General features: G+C 43.0%; 1 protein-coding gene and 1 long non-coding RNA gene across 2 annotated transcripts in view; both read right to left on the bottom strand.

The window, feature by feature from the left end:
• LOC143295486 (uncharacterized) overlaps window positions 1–12,500 on the bottom strand; it is a 365,664-nt gene that overhangs the window by 187,904 nt on the left and 165,260 nt on the right. The window lies entirely within an intron of this gene.
• Window positions 1–12,500, bottom strand: part of LOC143295480 (eukaryotic translation initiation factor 2D-like) — a 28,086-nt gene that overhangs the window by 15,197 nt on the left and 389 nt on the right. The window contains exons 2-7 of the mRNA XM_076607198.1: window positions 11,205–11,395; window positions 10,525–10,608; window positions 6,998–7,100; window positions 5,618–5,725; window positions 2,255–2,586; window positions 693–810 (exon numbers count right to left, since the gene is read on the bottom strand). Coding sequence (XP_076463313.1) covers window positions 693–810; window positions 2,255–2,586; window positions 5,618–5,725; window positions 6,998–7,100; window positions 10,525–10,608; window positions 11,205–11,395 — 936 coding nt within the window. The remainder of the gene's footprint in view (window positions 1–692; window positions 811–2,254; window positions 2,587–5,617; window positions 5,726–6,997; window positions 7,101–10,524; window positions 10,609–11,204; window positions 11,396–12,500) is intronic.

Here is a 12,500-nt window from a genome sequence, read left to right as displayed (position 1 = left end):
TGTTGTGTCACATAAAAATTATATATATATATATATATATATATATATATATATATATATATACACATATAACACTTGTCATCTAAAAACAAAAAACAAAAAAAAAAAATCATCAAAACACTAGTGTGATTTCAGCCGAATTCTTTTTGATCATTTTCTACAATACCTATAGCTTATACACAATGGGAATAAAGTGAGATTTGCTCTTCTGTCTTCATGAGAGTTTTTGCTGTTATTGTTGTTCCCCCTATTTTCAACAACATCTATGCAATATGAAAAAAAAAGCAACAAATAAATAGAATGCATACTGTTTGTAAGTACCTACCCAAAATACCAATGAATGATATCTACATTTGATTCTGTGACTTCATGTTACTTTCCAAATTCTATATAAATTAGCTTGTAACCAAAGAACAAGCAATCATATGCAGCATTATTTTCTTTCAAATAAATCTAATGATACATGAAATGCATTTCACAGATACAAAGCACAAGCTCATGCATATCCATAATATATATATACATGCCCAGACACCCATGTGCACACAAGTATATGCACACACACACACACACACACACACACACACACACACACACACACACACAAACACAAGCATGTACACACTCACCCATTTCACCACTTATTATGTTGTTGTTGTTCTTTTAAAGATCTTAAGATTCTTCATACTTACCAAAATGGCTGCATGAAACCCTTGAGTAAATTTGACGTCAACAAAGGGAGATCATTCTTGCTGACCCGGCCCTTGATAGCCCATTTGAAACAACGTCGTAAGAGCTCGTCCATATCGGCTGAAAAGCCAAGAAGACTTAAAGCTGGAGCAGTTTATGAATAACACAATCTATTCCTTATATTCTGCTCTGAAGATTTTGCTGCATACCACAGCTGTGATGCTCACATCATTTCTAAATCTAAATGAATACGACTCAATAACTTTCTGAAATCTAATAACCTTGGGAGTTAGGGGGTGGGCAAGATCTGTGTAAACCTTCCTCTGTGTAAACCTACACTGAGGAATGAGCAAGAGATAATAACAATAACAATAATGATAATAATAATAATAATAATATTAATGATAATGATAATAATAACAATTAGTATCTATATAGTGCTGAATCTTGAGCAGAGACAAATCAAAGCCCTTTCACACCAGTCATTCACACTCAAGCATTAAATCTAAACTTGAGAAATTGAAGACAAAGAAGAGGCACGGGAGGGAGGCTATCTTGGAAAGAGGTGGGTTTTAAGGCCAGACTTCAAAGAGCTGAGTGCAGAGACCTGACAAAGCGAAAGAGAGAGTTCATTCCAAATGCAAGGTCCAGAGACAGAGAATGAACGGCAGCCGACAGCGGAGTGTTTGAATCTCGGCACGCGCAAACAGAGTGGATCGGAAGCCGATCATAAAGAGCAAGATGGGGTGTAGAGGTGAAGGCAGCCACAGAGATTGGAAGGGGCAAATTTGTGAATACATTTATAACATAGAGTGCTGATCTTGTACTTTTATTCCATGTGAGACAGGGAGCCAATGGAGATGTTGCAAAAGAGGAGTGATGTTCTCAGATCTTTTCTTTCTGAGGACAGGAGATAAGCACCTGCCTTATCTCCTTATGTCTTGTCTTGTCTTGTCTTGTCTTGTCTTGTGACCTTTCGTCCATCTTCCAGAGAGTTGTTATTCACTGAGACTGGGTCTTGCACTTTGTATCCCTCTGACCCTAAACTCGGACAGTCTCCACACAAACCAGTGCGTCCCAGATCCACATCAAGGGAAGACAACAATGCACTGACTGAATGAACACGAGCTGAATATGATCTCAGCTCTTGGCTCCCTCACAGTCAGTCTGATCTGACAATGATGGATTCAGATGTTAACTGCAGACTAGAAAAGGATTGAAAAAAAAAAAAAAAATCAACGAGTTTGTCGAAATTAATAGATGTATGCATCTAAACTTGAATCCGTCAATCAATGGACAAGTAAATTAGATATGTATGTACATGTATGTAAATACATTTAATCATACATACATACATACATGTATACATACACACACACGCACACACTCACACGCACACACATACATTACATACATATACACAGATATGCTGACATACAGATATGCATACACTCAAGCCAAAAAAATAAATTAAAAAAAACAACCCCCCCCCCCCCCCCAGTAAATTCATCAACCTCAGCAGATTTAAATTAAAAAAAATTAAAAAATCAGTCAAAAGTCTGACCTGGGCCAGCAGAACTGCCAGCTGCAGTCTCCCCTCCAGCAGCACCCCTGTCCTCCTCCTCCTCCTCCTCCTCTTCCTCCTCCCCAACCTCCTCCTCCTGGCCGGCCTCCCCTCCCCCAGCCCCACTCCTGTCATCAGCGCCGTTCGTCACAGCAGCAGCTCCTTCCTCCTCCCCATCTCCCACGCTCAGCTGTTGCAGAGATCGGCTCACTCCCTCCTCTTGGTGCTCCTCATCGTCCGCTGTTTTGTCTTCCTCGTCACTGTCGTCACTGTCGTCCTCATCAGGCTCGTCGTCTGGGATAAGAGGAGGCATGGACTTGTCTCCCATCTCCCTGTTAAAAAAAAAAAAAAAAAAAAAAAAAAAAGAGAGAGAGAGAAAAAACGACACATGATATGAGCCATAGAAAAAAAACACACGTAAAAAACATGGTATAAGCCATACATAATGTTCATGCTAACACTGTACCGTGCTTTGAGTCTGAAAAAAAAAAAAAATTACATGAAAAATTAAGTCACAGTTGTAGAGTGCAGTTTGGTTACTTGTTAATGACATCCTCATCTGTGAGCTCTGTCTTATCTCAGTGAGGTGACAGCCCTTCACTGACATTCTCACCTGTAAGCTCTGCCTTCACTGACATCCTCACCTGTAAGCTCTGTCTTATCTCAGTGAGGTGACAGCCCTTCACTGACATCCTCACCTGTAAGCTCTGTCTCATCTCAGTGAGGTGACAGCCCTTCAATGACATCCTAATCTGTGAGCTCTGTCTCATCTCAGTGAGGTGACAGCCCTTCAATGACATCCTAAGCTGTGAGCTCTGTCTCATCTCAGTGAGGTGACAGCCTTTCACTGACATCCTGACCTGTGAGCTCTGTCTTATCTCAGTGAGGTGACAGCCCTTCACTAACATCCTGACCTGTTAGCTCTGTCTTATCTCAGTGAGGTGACAGCCCTTCACTGACATCCTGACATGTGAGCTCTGTCTTATCTCAGTGAGGTGACAGCCCTTCACTAACATCCTGACCTGTAAGCTCTGTCTTATCTCAGTGAGGTGACAGCCCTTCACTGACATCCTCATCTGTAAGCTCTGTCTTATCTCAGTGAGGTGACAGCCCTTCACTGACATCCTCATCTGTAAGCTCGGTCTTATCTCTGTGAGGTGACAGCTCTTCACTGACATCTTAACCTGTCAGCTCTGTCTTACCTCAGTGAGGTGACAGCCCTTCACTGACATTCTCATCTGTGAGCTCTGTCTCATCTCAGTGAGGTGACAGCCCTTCAATGACATCCTAATCTGTGAGCTCTGTCTTATCTCAGTGAGGTGACAGCCCTTCACTGACATCCTTACCTGTAAGCTCTGTCTCATCTCAGTGAGGTGACAGCCCTTCACTGACATCCTGACCTGTAAGCTCTGTCTTATCTCCGTGAGGTGACAGCCCTTCACTGACATCCTCATCTGTAAGCTCTGTCTTATCTCTGTGAGGTGACAGCCCTTCACTGACATCTTGACCTGTCAGCTCTGTCTTACCTCAGTGAGGTGACAGCCCTTCACTGACATCCTGACCTGTAAGCTCTGTCTTATCTCCGTGAGGTGACAGCCCTTCACTGACATCCTGACCTGTTAACTCTGTCTTATCTCAGTGAGGTGACAGCACTTCACTGACATCCTCACCTGTAAGCTCTGTCTTATCTCAGTGAGGTGACAGCCTGTTAACTCTGTCTTATCTCCGTGAGGTGACAGCCCTTCACTGACATCCTGACCTGTTAACTCTGTCTTATCTCCGTGAGGTGAAAGCCCTTCACTGACATCCTCACCTGTAAGCTCTGTCTTATCTCAGTGAGGTGACAGCCCTTCACTGACATCCTGACCTGTTAGCTCTGTCTTATCTCAGTGAGGTGACAGCCCTTCAATGACATCCTAATCTGTGAGCTCTGTCTCATCTCAGTGAGGTGACAGCCTTTCACTGACATCCTGACCTGTGAGCTCTGTCTTATCTCAGTGAGGTGACAGCCCTTCACTAACATCCTAACCTGTAAGCTCTGTCTTATCTCCGTGAGGTGACAGCCCTTCACTGACATCCTGACCTGTTAGCTCTGTCTTATCTCCGTGAGGTGACAGCCCTTCACTGACATCCTGACCTGTAAGCTCTGTCTTATCTCCGTGAGGTGACAGCCCTTCACTGACATCTTGACCTGTCAGCTCTGTCTTATCTCAGTGAGGTGACGCCCTTCACTGACATCCTCATCTGTGAGCTCAGCATTATCTCAGTGAGGTGACAGCCCTTCACTGATGTGCACAGTAATCATGACTTTAACTTACAAACTTATGCATGCAATAGTTACCCCAAAAAACAGACAACACACAAGGGCTAACTGTACAAGCTCACAATCCTGATAATATTTCTGTCATGGCTGAACCTTGAATTTGTCTTCATCAGGTGATCTAAATGAGTTTCAAACCTTTAAAATACAGTAGTTTTGAATCATTTTAATCTTTTTTTCCCCAACCATTCAAAGCTTTATTCCAGTCATATTTTTATAGCTATTTGATTCATTCTCAATTGAAAGTTTGTCAATAATAATCAAAACGTAAACATGAAATCTATGGAAAAGTAAAGCAAAAAATGTTAACATGCAAACAGACACACACTCTCTCTCTCTGTATATATATATAGAGAGAGAGAATTAGAAAGAGAGAGAGAGACAGAGAGAGATATGTATGTATGTGTGTATGTATGAATGTATATACATAGTCCTGAACCTAAATGAAGAGGAGGATGAGGAGCATGATGAGAATGCTATGGAAATTACTGATGATGAAGGTCAGAAGGAGAATGGTGATGATGACGATGTTGCTTTGGATTGGAGGTCCCTTCAGGTTTGGGACGGCGTGACAAGGCTGTGTGTACTCTACGCTTCCTTTCATAACAATATCCCAGCATTAACCAGGACCGAGAGATACTGACACTTGCAGTGTTGGTGGTCAGGAAATTTAAGCTACACACCCAAAGACACATCCATGATGGAGAAAGAGAGGATATATACCGGGTATATATATATATATTTGGAGACCGAGAGAGAGAGTGAGGGTGGGGGTGGGGGGAGAGACAGAGAGAGAGAGAGAGACTGAAGACTGGAGATGGTTTATTCACATTAACTAAGCCTCATCCCTCGTGAAGGGGAATGTGAACAATATCTAACAAGCTATAAACAATCAAGAACAAAAGGACTGGATAAGATACAGAAATAAATATTACAAGTCTTTCATCAGACCATGAAACAGAGAGAGAGAGAGATTTAGACAGATGCATACTTAAAAAAAAAAAAAAAAAAAAAGACAGATGGAGTTACATTCATCATCTCACCACAGATGATCTTGAAAAATATGAATTGTGCGAACTCCTTTTCCCCTCATGGCCGACATGTACATGTCCTCTCCGGATAGCAAAGCTTCTCCCAGCAGCACAGGAGCCCTGGAAAAAAACCAAACAAAAAAAACCCAGCTGTCCTCACTTTGACACACAAACTCTACATCCACCAAAGTTTCAATACCCATCCACTTCCACACTTGGGGTGAGTCTTGTCAGGGTCTTCAGTGTTGGCAGATTCATGGGGGACTACCATTGGAGGGACGTGGTCGCGGTCTCCACTATGGGGGAGATGCTCACACAGTCTGGCTCTGCTGCTAAACCATTATTGTCATTAGTAGGGGGCTTAGCAGGTGGTGATCTAAGTATGTTAAATCAGAACAGGCACTACCGAACACCACCATAGTGACTCAGCCTCCTGGAGACCTAACATCAATGGTTCCCTGTGGACTGCCGGCACTGTGACTGTGACAGACGAACCCAGGCAGGTGTGGCTGTGTATGGGGGACTGGGAATGAGCGGCATGAAAATAGTGCCCCTGAAACTGTGTAGATGATGGGGCAGCAAAAAAAACCCAAAAAAACTCTATATCCATAAAAGGGGAATTTTCTCTCCATATAAAATTATATCAATGAACCTGTCATAGTTCTTCGTCTTCCCCAGATAGCAATGCTTCTCCCAGCAGCACAGGGGCCCTGAAAAAAAAAAAGGCAGTCCTCACTCTTGACAGAAATTCTACATCCATGAAAGGAATTTTCTCTCAATATGAAATGATATCAAATGAACCTGTCATACTTACAGTGTCTAAAAGCAATCTAACTGAAAACGATGCAGGTCTACAAAGAACCACCGAAACCTACAGCAAACTTCTATTCTTTAAGCAGTTATCTTCCTTACCACTGCCCATAGAGTCCAGCAATGACACACAACTTATAGTAATCAACACATCACTTATCTTCCAAAGTAAGTTTAAAATTTCTTTTGAGAATGAGGCTCCCTTACTTCGCACACACATGTGCAACGATGTCTCATCAGAAGCAATGACACATTAACTCTCTCCATACGAACGGCGAAAGAGACGACGTTAACAGCGTTTCACCCCAATTACCATCATCAAAATATTGCAAGCGGAAGGCTCTTATACTGAAGAGGTGAATGTTGACAAAGAATACCACAATTCTGATGACGGAAGCTAAAGGTTGGGTCATTCAGACACCCACTGGACATCCGAGGGGTCTGTGTAGAGGAGAAGAGAGGACTGGCCGTACTGAGTGAGTTAACAGCAAGCGAGCAAAGCTACACAGATGTAACAACAAACAACCAGTGAGTAAAGCAATACAAATGTAACTCCAAAACAACCATGTCCAGGGCTCTCACCTGTTCCCTTTGAGACGCACAATACACAGGTCTCCTTTCTGCAGGTTTCCAAACATCTTTGGGTGGTGCTCCCCTTTCACCTCCACTCCCGGCAGCATCAAATCTGAGCACAGGAAATGAACAATCAGCACAGGAAATGAACAATCAGCACAGGAAATGGACCATCAAATCTTGAGCACAGGAAATGATCAATGAACACAGAAAATGAACAATTAATCTGAGCACAGGAAATGGACAATCAAATCCTAACACAGGAAATCAACAATCGAATCTGAAGACAGGAAATGGGCAATCAAATCTGAACTCTGGAAATGAAAGATGAACACAGGAAACGCAAAATCAAATCTGAACACTGGAAATGAACAATGAACACAAGGAATGAACAATCAAATCTGAACACAGGAAATGAACAATCAAATCTAAACACAGCAAATAAACAATCAAAGAAGAATGCAATCTGAGCAGTCAAAAACAATTAGATGATAGAGTTTAGGAAGGGTACAGATTACTACAGGAACCAAACACAAAATTAAAAAAAAAAAAAAAAAAAAGCGAGAGAATTACAGTTTTACTGAAGTCATTTGATGAAAGATGAAAAATACAGAATTACATTATTACTGAAGTCACTTGGGATGCTGTTAGTATTGTAAAATCAAACAATAATAATATGAATTTGTGACCACAGCTGACGACACTGTTGTGGAAGAATAGTGGTCTTCTTCTTGTTCATAAAATGGACGATTATGGAAAAATAAATGTCTTTGAATATCTCTTATCATGTCTTGTGCAGATCAACTAAAGTCAAAAATATATTCACCATTACGTAACCTCAAACCCAAAATGGGTCCCCCACAACACTGTCATTACAAAATTTCTGTACAGTCCAGTACAGTCCGACTGAAATTCATAAGTCACACAGTTCTGTGGGCCTTTGGACTTGGTATTGCTTTCCCATTTGGTGCTTGCGAGCCATTCAAGTTCCAGTTTCAAGGAAGTTTTCAAAGCAAGCAGACTGATCCACATAAGCTACACCACACCTGCTTCAGCAACAACAAAAAAAGAAAAAAAAAAGTGAGCTGGGGAAGGCAGCAGATACCTGACCTGTGCATAGACCCAATATGCTGCTCAGGCTGTGAGAGCTTGCAATCAATTAAAGGTCTTAAGCATTGATGGGTTCATGGCCGTTAACACATCCAGGTTTCTATAGACTAGTGCAGTATTCACAGCTGCTCTGGCTGGCAAATAACTAAAATGGTATCCTCTGATTTTTTTTTTCAGACAGACCAAGATACAACCAGAGAGCAATAAAGACAGACAGACCCGCAGACAAACCGACACACCTGAGGCAGACTGACACTGGAGAGACAGACCTGCAGACAATCCGACACACCTGAAGCAGACTGACATAGGAGAGACAGACCTGCAGACAAACTGACACACCTGAAGCAGACTGACATTGGAGAGACAGACCTGCAGACAATCCGACACACCTGAAGCAGACTGACATAGGAGAGACAGACCTGCAGACAATCAGACACACCTGGAGCAGACTGACATAGGAGAGACAGACCTGCAGACAATCAGACACACCTGGAGCAGACTGACATAGGAGAGACAGACCTGCAGACAAACTGACACACCTGAAGCAGACTGACATAGGAGAGACAGACCTGCAGACAATCAGACACACCTGAGGCAGACTGACATAGGAGAGACAGACATGCAGACAAACCAAGACACCTGAAGCAGACTGACATAGGAGAGACAGACATGCAGACAAACCAAGACACCTGAGGCAGACTGACATAGGAGAGACAGACATGCAGACAATCTGACACACCTGAAGCAGACTGACACAGGAGAGACAGACCTGCAGACAATCAGACACACCTGAAGCAGACTGACACTGGAGAGACAGACCTGCAGACAATCAGACACACCTGAAGCAGACTGACACAGGAGAGACAGACCTGCAGACAATCAGACACACCTGGAGCAGACTGACATAGGAGAGACAGACCTGCAGACAAACCAACACACCTGGAGCAGACTGACATAGGAGAGACAGACCTGCAGACAAACCGACACACCTGGAGCAGACTGACATAGGAGAGACAGACCTGCAGGCAATCCGACACACCTGAAGCAGACTTACATTGGAGAGACAGACCTGCAGACAATCAGACACACCTGGGGCAGACTGACATAGGAGAGACAGACCTGCAGACAATCCAACACACCTGAAGCAGACTGACATAGGAGAGACAGACCTGCAGACAAACTGACACACCTGAAGCAGACTGACATAGGAGAGACAGACCTGCAGACAAACCGACACACCTGGGGCAGACTGACATAGGAGAGACAGACCTGCAGACAAACCGACACACCTGGGGCAGACTGACATAGGAGAGACAGACCTGCAGACAAACTGACACACCTGAAGCAGACTGACATAGGAGAGACAGACCTACAGACAAACCGACACACCTGGAGCAGACTGACATAGGAGAGACAGACCTGCAGACAAACCGACACACCTGAAGCAGACTGACACAGGAGAGACAGACCTGCAGACAAACCAACACACCTGAAGCAGACTGACATAGGAGAGACAGACCTGCAGACAAACCAACACACCTGAAGCAGACTGACATAGGAGAGACAGACCTGCAGACAAACCGACACACCTGAAGCAGACTGACACAGGAGAGACAGACCTGCAGACAAACCAACACACCTGAAGCAGACTGACATAGGAGAGACAGACCTGCAGACAATCAGACACACCTGAAGCAGACTGACATAGGAGAGACAGACCTGCAAACAATCAGACACACCTGAAGCAGACTGACGCAGGAGAGACAGACCTGCAGACAAACAGACACACCTGAAGCAGACTGACATAGGAGAGACAGACCTGCAGGCAATCCGACACACCTGAAGCAGACTGACATAGGAGAGACAGACCTGCAGGCAATCCGACACACCTGAAGCAGACTGACATAGGAGAGACAGACCTGCAGACAATCAGACACACCTGGGGCAGACTGACATAGGAGAGACAGACCTGCAGACAAACTGACACACCTGAAGCAGACTGACATAGGAGAGACAGACCTGCAGGTAATCCGACACACCTGAAGCAGACTGACACAGAAGAGACAGACATGCAGACAAACTGACACACCTGAAGCAGACTGACATAGGAGAGACAGACCTGCAGGTAATCCGACACACCTGAAGCAGACTGACACAGGAGAGACAGACCTGCAGACAATCAGACACACCTGGAGCAGACTGACATAGGAGAGACAGACCTGCAGGCAATCCGACACACCTGAAGCAGACTGACACAGGAGAGACAGACCTGCAGACAATCAGACACACCTGGAGCAGACTGACATAGGAGAGACAGACCTGCAGACAATCAGACACACCTGAAGCAGACTGACATAGGAGAGACAGACCTGCAGACAAACTGACACACCTGAAGCAGACTGACAAAGAAGAAAGCATTGATTTACCTGCTCCTTTCAGAAGCTTCTGGAACACAGGGGGGTAAGTGGTAAACACCGGCAACATGTCCGGGAACTTCCATAGTGTGTACACTGTAACACAACAGCACAACATTACACCAAGTCATAAGCAGATATGGCAGACAACTAACTGAAATGGAGTGCGAGTATCATGATTTTTTTTTTCTTTGTTACACAACACACATAAAAGAACAATAAAATAGACTACACAAAATGTAAAAACAAAACAAAACAAAACAAAACATATGACAGATAAAAAATATAAAAAGAGACACATTGCATGCATGCAACTTTGCAAGCATAAGACATCATCATATCTTAAATCATTTGAATTTTGAGAGCTTGCTTGAGACACTCTCAATTTGTACTGAAACTTTTAATTAATCAAATTTATTTAAAATTCAACCTTGTTATCATAAGAATAAACTCAAAATAGCTTCGGACACTTTATCAGTTAGTTAAGTTTTAACAATGTATACAACATCTAGGAAATAAATATTTGCTTTCAAAACGAGGCACCTTTTAGATGCACAACTTCTGACATGTGGTCACTTAAAAAACAACAACAATAAACAATGAATAAGCACAGTATATATATAGACAATACACTTAATTACTAAACATATGAGATGGTTAAGACAAGGAAGAGGTCAGAGACATGTATGTACCTGTAGGGTAAAGCTTCTTGAATGACTCAAAGAAGACAGGGTTCTTCTGGAAACAGTAGACCAGGAAATGTTCCTCAGAGTGAGATTCCAGTTTCACCTGAGTCAAGTCCCCTTTGTTAGGAATCAGATCAGCAACGGCACCACTGCTCAGTCCTGGGTACTGCTGCTCAATATCTGCTCGCAATTTCTTTCTTAAAACAGAAAACAAAAAAAGTAATAGTGGTATGTTGGCAAGTTGCTGGGCTTTTGTGTATTCATTTGTAGCTTTGTCTAAACTCCCCCCTGTTCCTAGACAGAGAGATAGATTGATAAATAAACAGGGTGTCTGTATGATTTTGCGTGTGTGTGTGTGTGTGTGTGTGTGTGTGTGTGTGTGACCAAGAATATAGTGTGAAATCTTCACCATTAATCTATTGATGACGGGTTCAATAGTTATGTGATTAAATCTTTGGACTTTCAATATGATGGTCCTGGGTTCGAATCTCATTAAGTTGATTAATGGCGCCTGGTGGGTAATGGGTGGAGATTTTTCTGATCTCCCAGGTCAACATATGTGCAGACCTGCTTGTGCCTGAGCCCCCTTTGTGTGTATACACAAGTAGAAAATCAAATATGCATGTTAAAGATCCTGTAATCCATGTCAGCATTTGGTTGGTGGGTTATGGAAACAAGAATATACCCAGCACGCACACCCCTGAAAACGGAGTATGGCTGCCTACATCAGTACATGGCAGGGTAAAAACAGTCATATGTATAAAACCGCACTCCTGTACACGCAAGTGAACATGGGAGTTGCAGCCCACAAAGAAAGAAGGAACCTATTGATCTATACATTGTACCCTGCTCAACCAGAGTCAAAGTCATGGCCCTCAGATTGAAAATCCAATGCTCAAACAATGCAGCTATCTCAAACACACGTATGCACATGACAGCACACACACACACACACACACACACACACACACACATTCTAAATCAAAACCTGGACTTTAAGTCTGGGTCACTGTGCCTCCATATTGTTTTTGGTAGTCATAAATAGCATGTATAGACTACACATAAAAAAAACTCTAAAAAACCCAGTCAGTTAATTATTTCTTCCAGAGCCTGCTCAGCATGTTCGGTTTACCTTGTCAGGCATCTGCTGCCTATTTTTCTTTTCTTTTTCTTTTTTTTTTTCTTTTTTTAAATACATGTGGTGTTGCCTATACTCTGAAACCTGCTTGAAACTGAAACTGAAACTGTCAGTGGCACATGTCAAAATAATAGATATGTCTCACACAGATCACATTCACCGAT

The sequence above is a fragment of the Babylonia areolata genome, chromosome 20 (assembly GCF_041734735.1).
Source record: "Babylonia areolata isolate BAREFJ2019XMU chromosome 20, ASM4173473v1, whole genome shotgun sequence".
Lineage (NCBI taxonomy): Eukaryota > Metazoa > Mollusca > Gastropoda > Neogastropoda > Buccinidae > Babylonia > Babylonia areolata.
This window is presented reverse-complemented; position numbering and strand designations above follow the sequence as displayed.